The sequence below is a fragment of the Austrofundulus limnaeus genome, unplaced genomic scaffold, assembly GCF_001266775.1.
Source record: "Austrofundulus limnaeus strain Quisiro unplaced genomic scaffold, Austrofundulus_limnaeus-1.0 Scaffold130, whole genome shotgun sequence".
NCBI lineage: Eukaryota > Metazoa > Chordata > Actinopteri > Cyprinodontiformes > Rivulidae > Austrofundulus > Austrofundulus limnaeus.
The window spans coordinates 195,075-210,400 of NW_013952532.1; the positions used below are offsets into that span (position 1 = coordinate 195,075).

The following is a 15,326-nucleotide window of genomic DNA, read 5'->3' on the forward strand; positions in this document are numbered from 1 at the left end:
GTTCTACACCTGATTCTGTTGATGAATCAATGTGTTTTTTTAATATTTTAAATTCCTTTTAGTATTAAAATAATGCCCAAATGGACAAAAATGGACAAAATAATTGATGGGTAGATGAAACCACTAAAAACTAATAAATAACCATGTGAAAATTCTGAATTCTTACTTGTGTACTCCTGAGGGGACATCGTAGTACTCATGACATCATTGAAATGTTTCAGCCATTCCTGCTGGTCGCCCTCTGTCTCACAGGTAAACAGGAAGCAGCGCTCAGGTGTTTTTATTGTGATGCCATATTGCCAGTTACCATTGCAGTGGATGCCAGAGGGCAAACCAGCAAACGCAAGGTAGCCAAGGTCCCCGTTCCCTAAGAACACTTCACCTTTAGCAAACGCATCCTTCAAACACAGGAAAAATCACATTCAGTCATGTTACAACTTAATATGATGTGCAGTTTTGAAACATGATGTTTGGCGTCTGCAGTTCCAAATAAAACAGATTAACTTTAAAAAAAGGATTGCTAATAGCATATTTAGCATTAAATCACAAGTAAATATAAAGTAAACTTATAAATCAACAACTGAAGTAACTGTAGACCATTTTACAGAAACAAATTACAGATTTTTTTAAATAAATAAAAAATACAATAAAATCATTGGTTCCAGAGACATTAATGTTTCTGCTACCGTTGTCTGTTTTTATTTTTTACGTATGCTGAATGTCATGGCAACATACTGTTCCTCTGTCACTTCCCATCAGCCCCAGCTGTGCTTTGCTTCAGCTTGTCAATTATTAAAACCAGAAAAATAAAACATTCTATACCTCTTAAAGGTTTACTTTATCCATACTGGAAATTTGTATTCCTGAGCTGTTCTTACTTCACAATTTAGTTTCAGTAAATCTCCTGAAACTTTGGTTTKTCTTCCCGTCTTCTTGTTACACCAAGTTTCTGTTTGTAATTGGTTCACCTGCAGCCTGTTCATAATCACTTGTTTCAGTATATATACTGTGGTTCCTTGTTTTATTTGTGCTTTCTTTGTTGTCAACGTGCCATGTTTCTGTCAGTTTCTTCTTTGTTCTGAAATGAGACTATGTTCAGTTCTAACTGGGAGTTTAAGCTTTTCCTGTCTGCTGCTTCCTCTCTGGACTTTGGACCATAGTATGAGTTCTACACCTCGATACACCCCACTGTTTTATGGCGCCAAAACCAAGAGTTAAAAAAGGCATCCACAGTTTTTTTTCTGTTTAATTTTAGTAAGCTTCATTTTAGAGTTCACATTTAATAGTCAAGACATAAATTAGCTATTACGTAAGTTATCAGATTACTTTTCATTGAGCCGCATCCTCCATATATCCCCATAACACTCAACTTCACAAGACTTCCTGTTTCTCTCTTGGTTCAGTTTTCCTAGTCCAACTCTCTGAGGCGAAGTCTGAACTTTCAGTCATTTAGTACCTTTAACTATTGCATCTCTCCCTTCATCTGTTACATCAGAATCAATGTTAGCTAAGACTATTACATCAGAATCAATGTTAGCTAAGACTAAAGCAATCTCAGCTGCCTCCTTTTAAAGACTTCACCAAAAGTCCCTTAGGTAAAACCCCCTTTTTTACTGATTCAGAATTTCCTTAATCATCTACACCTCTTAATAGATTGAAATTTCAAAAGTCTGCACTTTATTTCTATAGCAATGTCAGTAWAATTTATTGCAATTTGGTTTTCTCATTAGAAGCCTTTTGGCTTCAAGGTAGGAAATACTATAACTGCGTAAAGTTGCAAATGAAAAATTCTATATTACCCTCTCAACACTGAGTCAAGGAAATTTTATATTACCAACATTATTTATCCATCAAACCATTTTCTATACCTGCTTCTTTCCTTTCAAAGTCATGGGGGTCACTAGTACCCATATCCAGAAGTCACTGTGCGAGGGGCGGGGTACACCCCGGACAGGTCGCAAGTCATCACAGGGTCACACAGTGACACACGAGACAGACGACCTTTCACTCTCTCTCACTCACACCAGAGATAATTTAGAGTTACCAATTAACAGTCATGTTTTTGGTCTGTAGGAGGAAGCCGGAGTACCTGGAGAAAACCCACCCATGTATGGAGAGAACATGCAAACTCTCCCCAGAAAGATCCCCGGACCGGGATTCGATCGAGGGACCTTCTTGCTGAGAGGCAACAGCTCTACCACCTAAGCCACAACATTATGCACTTCATCATAAATGCTTGCCTTCTCCCTGCACTTTCCACAGTACTATTTAGAGACATCCTACCAGTGGATCTTTGAAGTACATGAGTCGTCTGTGATCCAGTGTGAACCAGCGTTTCTTGAACCCTTCTGTTTGCTGTGGAGACAAACACAAAGACACAGGCAGAAAGTGAAGTTTATGAATGTAGACACAGGATCTGGAGCAGAATATTGAAGAACACATTAGAAGTAGTCATTTTTGTCCAATCAGGTTTCAGGTATCCCTGTCCAGTTCAAGACCTGTGTCAGGCTGACAGAGTTGAAAGACAACACAATATTTTACAACTGCTGATTAATATTAACTACACTGCACATTTGACTTTTGTGTTTACTCTTTCAGATGTACCGAATGAAGGTTAAATGGAGGTAAGCAGGTACAGTGGGTACATTCAGCTGTCAATCAACCTGTCAGTGAGATCTTAGTTGCTGATAACTTAGCAGCCTAACCCTACATCTCCCAGTTAAAAACATAGAGTCATTTGGAATTAAAGGAAGATATGTAAATGTCCAGCTTATTAAAACTAACTTCTATGTAATATAGTAATAATAAACAAAAAGTGTCTTTGTTGCTTTTAAAATAAGTAATTCACTGGGCTGTAAATGCTGCAGAGTAGTAAGCAATGCAAACGTGACTGAAAATTGCAAGGAAAACCATAMTCATTTCCTCTTGTAGTCTCAAACAGCAAGAATTCCTGATAGATTAAAAACATTTGCAATGTAAAATGTTTACCTCAACTGGCTCTGCATTTTCTGTCTTCCAGACATTAAAAAAAAGTTGTTTTTTTCAAAAGCAACCATAGTCAAATTCACGAAGTTCAGAATTATTGAGTACACAAACACTAAAAAAGACACACTTGATTGACTTCAAAGGGGACACATGCAAAATCCTTTTTTTAAACCATTAAATGCATTTTRTTGTGTATTTGGAGTGTTTAGGAGTGTGGAAAAGTTAAATGGAGTCTCTCCTGGTCCTGCATAAATATCTTAATATTCTGTTTGGGTCATTTTTTTGATCGTTCAGTTTTCTCTATTTTTTATGACATTTTCTGGACTATTATGTTAAATTATTTGTGACAGAACATCTCGATTTACTAACTACAATTGAGACATTATCATTCTTCTCTGGTTCTGGGTCAGACTCTGGCTCCAACATATTAGGTTGGATGGACAAGTCTTCTGTTGTTAACATATTTTATTCAGTTTGTAAATAAAACATTTACGTGCCGCTATATAGTCAGAAACCCCTCTATCAAACTGGAATGAACCGCTCTGGAACCGGGGGGTGGGGGGCACCTACAGTAGTTTACATTTTAAGAGACAGCCTCAAAACGAGTTGATCTGAGACACATCTCAGAAAATGGGTGAAAGAGGGGCTTGTGGAGTTAAAATAAGCAGGTATTTAGACCAAAGCATCACAGTTTCACTTTAAAAATGTGAAAAATGATTTAAAATCATGATATATCTCTTTTAAATGAAAATATTTCTGCAGCCCTAAATAAATCTGCATTAGCAAAGCTAAAATTAAACATTAATTCACTTTAAAAAAAGGAAAGGAAAATGATCCCTAATGCAGTTTCTATTTTTTTGTCTTTTTTTACAGTAAAAAAAGACAGAAGATTAAAATATAAAAATAACTTCCAGGCTTCATTACTTTACAACAGTTTGTTCAGATAAGTATTTAAATCTTTTAAAAGAAACTGATACATTGTTCATGTACTTGTTTGCATGTACAGATTTACTTACTCTGGGACCTGTTTTTTCCATGTATCCTTCCTTGAGAAAGTTCCGAGTGAGCCTGGGTACTAGCTGAAAGGAGAATACATTTTTTCAGTGTTGTGATCTGTTTCCAGTATTAGCCTGCCAGAAAATGAATCCAAATGCATAATTCTGGTAGGTTTGTGTCTTCACCTCAGCATCACTTGCCCCAGGGAAAGCCACCTTTAGGTAGTGAAGCTGAACTGCCCGAATTGAATTAAACCAGTCTACAATCTCCTAAAGAAAACAAAGACGTTATGTTAGAGTATTCAATAAATCTTGGTGACAAAAACTAAAACATTTTCCAGCAATAATTTATAAAATATATTTGGCAAATTCTAACAGAAAGTGACTACATCTTTTTAGGAAAAATACAACCAAAGTTACAAATCTAAACTTTCATTCAGACTTTTAAAGCTGTGATGTTTTAGTCCGGAAATTAAAGTCATCGTGTCAGTTTTGATGTACTGCGCTCTGAGATGAAACCAGAAACACAAAGAAGAAATTACAGGGCTTTTGCTCTAAATGTTCACGCCAGCTGGCGTGTATCCACATTTTTTTGCAGTAGACTGGCAGGTAATTACTCTCCTGTGATGTGGTTCCGTCGCAGACTCTCGAGTCTCGAACCGGTACTAATAAATCTGTTGAAGAAATCCGAACTTCTCACTGTGTTTATGAATGACAGGGAATGACAAATGTGACGCTTGAATGTCATCCGGTTATGGAGTCTACCAGTAAACTAAAACAAATGATCTGCTAAAGGTTTAGAGACTCTCCCACAACAGATCACATCTGTATAATTTATAGACAAATGACAACACACGCACACACAAAAAACTGTTTGGAGATGCACACCTTGCCATTGTCATGRTAGACAAAGATGTTACGTGTGCTGTAGTCTTTGAGGTAGGTGATCTGCAGACCGTTGGGGTTTCCGATCTTCTTTGGCTGGAATGTTGCATTTATGGTGTCCACCTTGATCACTGCTTTGGGCTCTTTAGCCTGAACAGARAATGAACAGATAACTGTGTAAAATGTAAGGGCGAGGGATAGGTTTGTTTTTCAAAATGTTTTTCAATAACTTGAGTCTGATGGATGTAATATGACAGTTTCACATTTTAAAGTCATATCGATAATTGCTTATTATTTCTGTTGTCAGTGAAATTAAAAAGTCTTTGTAGCCCTTTCCACACACACTACATAAAGAAGATAAGTTGCTGTCAGTTGCCAGCTTTGCAACTTCACAACACAAAATCTTGCACAATGGAGCCTAAACCACATAAACATTTGAACCTTTAGTGCAGGGTTGTTCAGCTAAATAGCTCAGGGGAGCACAGTTACACAAAGCCAAAAGCTCAGGGGTCAGACATTGGGGTGGGTTGGCTTGCCCCATTATGGTAGGGGAAACACTGCATTATGTAAAAGAATAGGTACCGGGTATTATTATATTTTACCTTGCAAATGTGTTTATTTTGTTGCATTAAATTATTATTGTAAAATTTGCCAGTAATTTGAAATCTTTTTTACATTCAAATAAGTAAAAATAAATAAATAAATAAATAAATAAATAAATAAATAAATAAATAAATAAATAAATAAATAAATAAATAAATAAATAAATAGGCAGACCAGATGGAAGTCACCTGTAGGCTTGATACAGCCCACGGGCCACCTGTTGAATAGCCCTGCTTTATTGTATGTGCTACTCAGTATCCCAATAATTTATGTTAGGAGAACTAATATATCTGCAAATGTAGTAATGTTAAATTGTTTGTGCAAGCATACTGAGCATTTCTTATCCTTGGAAAAAACAAAAACAAAAAAGTAATTGACACATGAAACTTTTCCATGTACACTATCATAGTTAGCGTTTTCTTTTCAAATATTTACGCTCAGATATTTATTTTTTGCATGTTTTATGACTGTCAAACCATAAAAAATACTAATTAAGACAAACATCTATACACTCCTCTGCATCACTGACAACTATCATTTTTAGAACCAAAACTAATTATTTGTGGGTGTAGTGTTTTAGTGCCCTAATATGAATTTTAATGATAAAAAAAAATTCTACATTTGTATATTTCTTCTGTCACTGACTATAAGAGGGGGGGAAAAAAACAAAACAGCTATGGCTATTTCAAAGGAGATTTAATGCGCATTACATTTGTCTCTGTTGTGCTAATTAATATAATGACTCTTGGGATAAAATATCAGTAGAAAAAGGTGGAACAAATTGATTTAGAAGAAGTCAGTTAGACCAGACTGACACTGTTATTTAAAAGACACTTTGTGGACAATGTAAGGTGCAAAACAAATTTGAATTTTAATAAGCAAAGACTCATTTACCTTTTTATAATGCTGATGTAATGGAGTTAAAATAGTTGAATATGCATGATTATAGATGTCTGCAATAAACTTCATGTCTTCAAGGACTGCTCAACATAGATATTAGAGTTGTTTGTGTTTGTGAAGTGGGCTAACCGTGCATAAATTGTTTTCTCTACGTGTAAGCTGTCAAAAATGTCACTAACAGCTGCTTACGTCATATTTTGTGAAATATTTTAGCGTTCCCTCTCTCTCGGAAAGGACAAATCGCCTGCTCAGGAACTGTCCGTTGTCCCGCCCTCTCTTCATCAACATGCCATCTCTACCTCCTACAGAATCGAAACAAGTACATATTAGTGATTTGCAGGGAAGGCGCTTTATTTTAAACATGTTACTGCATTTCTACATACTCACCTTCTTCGTAAACCGGGACTTTTTCCGGCTCGGAAAACTCTTTTCTCTCATACTTGGCTCTAATCCACTGCTCCCTGAGAACTCTGGATAAAAGACAGCAAATTTTAAATAAATCACCCAATATAAGTCTGAATTACATTGAAACACAATGTAAACAGATTAGCAGAATGTTAACTTTGCTGCAGTGGTGCAGCTGTACTGAAGTCTTTTAAGAGTCCAAAACTAGGCTTCAAACTACGCAGACAGACATGCCCTAACAATGTGACCAAGCCTGGGCGTATCCAGAGTGCAAAAATAGGAAATTTACCAACACACACACACACACACACACACGCGCGCGCACGCGCACACACACACGCACATTTTTTGTTTGCATATACAGTATGTTGATAATACTACAAAAAACTATTTAAAAAGGCAGAGGTCACTCTATCAAGCACATCAAGAAAAATGCAGTTTAATAATTTTGTTCTGAGCAGAGGGTTACCTGTGATATATTAATTTAAATATTATTTTGAATTTAACAACACAACTGTAAAATCACCATTCCGGTGTCAACCTTTAAGGTCCTGTCACACTAGACAATTTATCCCAACTTATGAACGTTTTAAAGACGTCTACATTGAAGCTGGAATTAAAAAATAAATCAACTGGAAGCTTCTTTTCGGCATGTAAATACTGTAAATCTAACAAATTTATCAAACATATAAGTTTTATTAGCAATTTAGACATAAAAATATTTCATAAGTTGGCATAAGTAGTGTGACAAGGCCTTTATCACTAGACAATTTATCCCAACTTATGAACGTTTTAAAGACGTCTACATTGAAGCTGGAATTAAAAAATAAATCACCTGGAAGCTTCTTTTCGGCATGTAAATACTGTAAATCTAACAAATTGATCAAACATATAAGTTTTATTAGCAATTTAGACATAAAAATATTTCATAAGTTGGCATAAGTAGTGTGACAAGGCCTTTATCACCAAGCATCAACATGCAAATTATGAAGGTTTTTATGTTTAAAAAGGGCAATTTAGGATCTTTGTTGTAGCTAAAAATATTTGAACATTCAAAACCTCATGACTGATATTTATAGACAAACTACTCAACAAAACAAACAGAACCTATGTGGAAACTGTAATTTATATTTCACGTGATGGACTTGCGACCTGTCCACGGTGTACCCCRCCCCTCGCACTGTGACTGCTTCAAAAAGTCTGGTTCCAAATATAAACTATTTTGCTCATTAAAATCCACAAATGGCCTGTTTTAAACTGATAGAATAATATAGTATACTATACAGCTGATATTTATGATGAACTAAAAACTGATTTCAGAGAGAAAAAACTGAGGCCTTTGGAGGAAAAAACGTCAAGACTTAAAAGAGAGACAAACCTTTGCTACACTTTGTTAAATAAATATACATCTAGTATTAATATTAGGGATGTAAGTTATCAATTAATGAATTACCTAACGTTGATTGAATTTATCAGTGACCATTTTCTTAAAAAAACTGAGTTTTCTCTTGAATCAAGAGGGTTTTTCCACAACATGAAGGGATAATCATTAATAATATGCTGAATTTAAAGCACATCATGATATTTTAACAATTAATTTACCCACCCGTATTAAATACTGACTGAATTAAAAAAATAATGTGGATTTCTCATACATTAATAAGCTTGGGCATATTTTTAATAAAATGTAACGAAACAAAAGGCTGCTGAAAAGAATAGAAATGTTTTTAGGTGTAAAACTATTATTAATTTACTATGATTATAAATTATTTACATTTAGAATTTATGATTTTTCTCCGATTCTTTACTTTTCTTTACTGAAGCTTATGTGGCTAAAATGATAGATTATTACTTTCATTAACTTTGAGAGCAAAGTGGGTCTACCCGGAGTCCAGGTGTTGTCTGTGGCTGGAACATAAACATCCTTCTCTGTTCTCCAGAGCTCAGAACTGACGCTTGGTTCGGTCGGCCCAATAAGCACGGTTCTGGAGCAGGTCCCCCTCCCAAACCTACTGAGAGCTGCTTGCATCTTTTTATTCTTCCCTTTGTTTTGTAGATCTTTTGCTGCTGGACAAATAACTTTCGGCTTTGGTCATATAAAAGATGATTATGCGCATCAAACAGGACCATATTTTTTATTAAAATAAAGTGTGGGGTACACTTTTTACCATAACTCTGCTTCTACTTGACCTAACAGCACAATTTCAAAAACATCATCTCCACTTTGGAACGCTTCTCCTCCTGCATACTTTGTCCTAGAGCTACCATTGTAATTTATATCTGTAAAGCACCTGTGCCAAATGATGGCTATGCCTTTTAGTGCCTGTACAACTTATAGTTTTTGAAATATTAAAATTTAATACATTAAATTTGGGAGTCAATGGAGCCTTGTGTTGGTCCAATACTGCCCTCTGCTGTGTCTACTCAACGTTGTACTGTACCATAGTTTTATAATATCTTTAATCTCCGTAGTTCAGTGTTTACTATACTAAAATGTTTGTATTTCAATGTTTTACAATAATATTGTTTTGTAAGCATTTACATCGTACATAATATTGCTTTATTGTTGTAATATATTGCAGTTCTGTGTCAACGTCTGTCATTGGCAATGGTGCCTTTTTCTGCACACAGAAAAAAATTATACTGGAACTGCACCTTCCCACAGCTCCAATGGTCTCAAGGTGGATGCCATGGACTTTTGTGTGGGCGATCAGGGTTTGAATCCCATTTGCTGCAACTTTAACAAAAAATCTCTTCAAACTTCATATTGTCACACAGTTACCCTCATTTCAAACACCTGCTGACTCGACAGGCACAAGCTGGTAAAGAAAACATATTTCAACTTGGTCAGTTCATTCTGCAAATCCACTGCTGCAGGCAAAGGCATGCAGCAAGGCAATGTACATTTGTTTTTACATCGTAAAAACCCATTTCTAGTTCTATATGACTTTGTGTGTGTGTAGCTGTGGGTACTCACTGGCAGTCTTTGTGAGTAGGTTTGTAGTAGTAGACTGGAACATGAGCCTCATACTTCTTCTTCATTAGCTCGTTGCCATTCTCAGCCATGAACTAACACACACATGGACACACACATACATGAAATTAACAGCTTATCTGAGGATGAATAACAGCTTGGTCCAGCAATAAGCTGTTTTACAGCCATGGCACACATCTCTTATGTGGAACAAAATTTCTAAATAAACATTTAATGATGTTAGAGGGAACTAAAAATGGGGGCCAAGACCGCCAGTAAATAAAGATTTGTAAGGAAAACAATTTGTTTTCTAATTTCTGTGAGGCCAGTACACTAGAGGGGGAAATGCAGGGATGAACAAAAGTAAAAATAATAATAATACACTATTTTGAAATGCATAAGATGCAGATGCTTCTAAGCCTATATAATGTACAATAATTTTTAATGATCAAAGCCAAAGTGTTAAAAAAAGTTGTGTTTTTTTTTTTTTACTCTGTGTTTCTGAGTTTAGGTTATTGCTCTGCTTCACTGACTACAGTGATGACATTCTGAAGTGGCCGGTTTATTGTGGTTGCAAATGCACATTTTCAGTCATAGGTTACAAATTATAAATGGCCTCAACATTAACATGCAGAGTGTATATAAAATAAACAAATATATTATTATTCTTAAATTTTACTAAAGGTTGATTTTGGAGAAAAGCAAACAAACAAACAAACAAATAACAAAAAAAAATTTTGGTCATGACATAAGGCCACAATTAGTAATGTGCAACATTAGTGAGGGTTTCATTAAAGATACTACATACATTACAGTACAATATGTGCACACTTGTGTATTGAAGCAAGTTGAATAAAGCCGATAAACTCACCTGCATCTCATGGTCTTCCCAGTGGGACAGTCTCACTGACTTGACTTTGCTGATGTCTGGGAAATTACGGTGGATTCCAGAGCAATCCAGGCAGATGAACACCCCCAGGGAGCATGATCCCCACTCAGGTCCTGCAGAGGCCAAATCAGAGGAAATAAACTTGGTATAGAGATCCGAGGACAAGAGGAGAGATAGAGTTTGAAAATAACATGAATAAAAAGYTGGATTGAACGATGGTGATGGCAAAGTGTGCTGAAAAATGCTTACATTTAGTTTCAAACATCTGTGTTTTAGATTAAGAAGATTGAAGCCTTTTTCATTTAGTAGTTATTTTTAAGTTAAAAAAGTCAAAAAATGAAATGGGATCCAACAGGACTTACATTTCATATGACATAATATGTCTTATGTGTGAAAAATCACAATGTGATTGGTTGTTGAATTAAAATTACAGGTAATAGGCTCATATATTTTTAAATAATTAGTACATGGTTTCAAAAGATCATTGCAAAAGCATTTTTTTGGTTCTAACCATTAGTTGAAAGCAAGTAATTCAAGTCTTGGTGAAAAAAAGCCTTTAATAAATCAATRTAAGCCTTTCATTCATTGAGTCTGACTTGAACCGTTCTTACACAAAGGGTGAAATACTTCATTTATCTGTTTCTTTCTCTCTCCCAGCCTAAATAAATGAGAACCCTTTTCTTTGTTCTAACCACACCTCTCTTATATTCCTGGCAACCTCTTGGCAGAATGCGGGTAAACAGGGTYTGTGTGCATGAAAGTGTCTCTTGGTCTTATCAGTTCAAATTATCAGTGCCTAAGCAGAAAGGACATTTATTTTATTTATTTATTTTTTAAGTGTAAAGGGCAGATTAGAATTCTGATATGGCTGGCTGGTTAATACTAATATCCAATTTATTATTTTCCACAATAGTGTCTGAAAATAACTAGAAGAATAAAATAAACTCATTCGCAAGGCGGAAAAAAAAAGACAAAGTAAGTCACTTTGATCAAGCAGAAAAACTGAATATGAGCAGGCAGGTTTGCTGAACCTTGGTGGTAGGCAGTAAAAGTTGTCTTTGAGGCACAGAAATTCAGCCAACACCCATTCAGCTCCTCATATCATGATTAGAGATAACGCGGCAAGGTTACACATCCCCAGGGTATGCATTTACTAACTTTTCTAGTTTAGTGGCAATGTTCTGGCTTTATGTAGCATTTGCTTTAGTACTTTTATTGCACAAAATAAGAAATAGAAATTTAGAAATCAAGAAATCTGTTAACTTTTAGAACAAATGGGAAAACCATTAGCTTCAAATCCAAATTGCAACATTAAAGATGCAGGGTCAGTGTCAAATAATTGTCACATTTAGAGTACTTGAGATCCACAAACCATTTTTTAATTAGAAAGTGTATTTTATGACACTTTATTTTATATTGTTCAGTAACAAGTAAACACAATATGTCAATGAAAAAAGTATACTAATATGTTACACATTTTGAAAGCTATTATGACTTTAAACTGCCGTCGCAGGCCACACAAAATCCCTCTGAGGGCTGCATATGGCTCGTGAGCCGGATYTTGGACACCCCTGTTTGAAACAAACAGAGGGATGTTACGGAGCCCGCGAGGGGACATGGRAGATTTTTTTTTCTTTTGCGTTCCCACGCAATAGTATTGCGTTACCTCACAATACTTTTGCRTTACCTCGCAATACCTTTTGCATTCCCTCGCAAAAGTAGTTTATCACCGTTGTGCCTGCCCGTTTATTAACAAACTCACATGTTCACCATTAGTGAGTTAGCCTACTGCTTTAATTCAGCTTCAGAATGAATATATTACACAACCACACATGGAAGTATGACATATGCCGATATTTTAACACAGTACAGCCATGCAACATCAATGTCAGTTTCAAGAACTTGTGGTGACACATCCTGTTTTGGTAACCAGATATTTCAAAATAAAAGTCTGATTTAATTCAGTTCATATACAAAAACAATCTTTTGCGTGCGAACGCAAAACAATATTGCGTGGGAATACAAAAGTATTGCGAGGGAACGCAAAGGTATTGCGAGGGAACGCAAAAGTATTGCGTGGGAACGCAAAATTATTGCGAATGAATGCAAAATTATTGCGAGGGAATGCAAAGGTATTGCGAGGGAACGCAAAAGTATTGCGAGGGAACGCAAAAATATTGCGTGGGAACGCAAAAGTATTGTGAGGGAACGCAAAGGTATTGTGAGAGAACGCAAAAGTATTGTGAGGGAACGCAAAAGTATTGCGAGGGAACGCAACAGTATTGCGAGGGAACGCAAAAATATTGCGAAGGAACGCAAAAGTATTGCGAGGGAACGCAAAAATATTGCGTGGGAACGCAAAAGTATTGTGAGGGAACGCAAAGGTATTGTGAGAGAACGCAAAAGTATTGTGAGGGAACGCAAAAGTATTGCGAGGGAACGCAACAGTATTGCGAGGGAACGCAAAAGTATTGCGAGGGAACGCAAAGGTATTGCGAGGGAACACAAAAGTATTGTGAGGGAACGCAAAAGTATTGTGAGGGAACGCAAAGGTATTGTGAGGGAACACAAAAGTATTGTGAGGGAACGCAAAAATATTGCGAGGGAACGCAACAGTATTGCGAGGGAACGCAAAAGTATTGCGAGGGAACGCAAAGGTATTGCGTGGGAACGCAAAAGGAAAAAAATCCCCCCGTGTCCCCTTGCGGGCTCCGTAGCATGTGGATATCAAAAGTAATGAACTCAAAAACAATTGCTAAGACAAAAATGCTATCAAGCAGGAGTTAGCCTGCAAAGAATAATTTTCCAGCTAGGCGTTAAAAGTAATGGAAACATTTTAACTGAACAAAAATAAATACAACTTTTTTTTTCAAATACAAATACAACCGTAACTAAAAGTGTATAACATAGTTGCAGGTTTTTTATGTACTTGCAGCTACATTATGTGGCAATTTACAAAATAGAACTAATTCAACATGTCCCCAACTATTTTTTAACTAAATGGGGACTTTTTTTAATTAGTCTAATTAATAATCTACAGTTCAAGTTTTAAGCTCAGATGGATCAAGTGGGTAACTAATTTGCAGCCCACTTGTTGAAGTTTCCACCTGAACAGCAGTTTCACCTGAGAGAAGCTCCTCCTCCTGTCTTGTCACTCACTTTAAGTGAAACCTATAAAAAACTAAAGAGAATGATTTCTTCAGTCAGAAATCTCTGTAAGCTGTCACTTCTAACTGGTTTTGACAGTCATATGACTGGTATAAACAAAACTACATTGCTTTTTTTAACTGCTGCGCTCGTGGCTCACATGCAATTTCGTAATCCCTCGGCCTCATCCTAAATACAGATTATCCAGCACTCCTCGTAGCTATCAATTTTCCATCTATAAAAAGTTTTTTTCTTCAGCCTACCCTTCGCGCCGCAGTCTGCGCACACGCTGTTTCCAGATTTCTGCAGGATCTCTTTCAGGACTCGGATCACTCGCTCATTTGCCGACATTGTAGAGTGAGGCTTTATCCGTGAAGGAGAGAGAAAGAGAGAGAGAGAGAGAGAGGCAGGGCGGAAAGGCGTGTGCCTACGTGGGCTTCGCTCCASCACCTTGGGGTGCGCGACAAGTCCGCACAGGTAGGCCTGGATGCGCCCGCAACGCACCGACACAGGCGAGCCGAATTTCGCACTACACCGGAATAACTCAGACTCTTCAGTTTTCTTATTCAGATCATTAAATGCTCCAAAGTTTACAGCTTTCATACAGTCCCTGGCTCGTGTCGTTTCACAGCCGAATCAAAGAACACTCGTCCCGCATTGTGTCGAGCTGAGGGAAGGAGGAGGTGCGGAAGTGAAAAGCAGAGGTTGTTCTAACTTGCTTTTCCGCATAATATGAGGTTAGCGCGCAAAACAGCAGCTGTACAGTAGCCTATGCAAATAATAGGGCTTTTTATTTTGGAAAGCACGGTGAAAGCCTTTCATCGCTTCAACATGTGTTCATTTATTCTCTGAGTGATGATTATGTCAGGCATTTTTGGGTGGCATGTTTCAAACAAAATAAAAACAAACAAAACAACAACCAAAACTGGTGGTGCCGGCAAAAGCATTATAAGCATTTATCTAGGTTGCATAATTTATGCGGAAAGCATAGGCCTACAATACATTTAAGTGTATTATATCAAAATATAATTGATTGCTAAGGAAGATAAAATAACTAAATGCAAAATTAAAGTGCTGCCTATTTTTTTTTTCACATGTCAACACTCTTGTGCAGAACTGTGGCCTGATTTACCATATTCCAAACTCACTCCTCACTAARGTTATGTGTTTTATAACAAATTAGGTGTCAGTGATACATACATTTCCTCTTAACATGACATTTCAGCCACTCAGAATAGGCAAACATGTCAAAAGTAACATTTCTACTACTATATTTGCATTTCAAGATTCTCATGAGGGATGATGATGGGAAAAGAAAATTTAAGAAATCTAAAAGGACTTTGAAAATTAAGTGTCGTTTTTAACTAATCATAGGCAAGAGTAATTCATGTATTTTGTAAYGCTAAGTAAGTTTGCATCTGTGTACATCGTGTTCCGTATATTTGTTTGTTTTGGTTATTTTTTGTTGGTTTTATTTTTGCTTGAAGTGGTTTTGTTTTATGCAAAATGCTTTGTTTTAAGAGGAGAGTTTAAAACACGAGTT

At 36.4% G+C, this 15,326-nt stretch overlaps 1 protein-coding gene across 1 annotated transcript in view; it reads right to left on the bottom strand.

Annotated features, from left to right (window-relative positions):
* zgc:92360 (arf-GAP with dual PH domain-containing protein 1) overlaps positions 1–14,470 on the bottom strand; it is a gene marked incomplete at its 5' end in the record, with an annotated part of 33,792 nt that extends 19,322 nt beyond the window's left edge. Inside the window, 10 exon segments of the mRNA XM_014015496.1 lie at positions 167–398; positions 2,284–2,355; positions 4,002–4,064; positions 4,167–4,250; positions 4,869–5,015; positions 6,558–6,670; positions 6,756–6,838; positions 9,751–9,842; positions 10,619–10,749; positions 14,047–14,470. Of these exon segments, the coding sequence (XP_013870950.1) occupies positions 167–398; positions 2,284–2,355; positions 4,002–4,064; positions 4,167–4,250; positions 4,869–5,015; positions 6,558–6,670; positions 6,756–6,838; positions 9,751–9,842; positions 10,619–10,749; positions 14,047–14,386 (1,357 nt within the window).
* Positions 14,471–15,326: the final 856 nt, after the last annotated feature.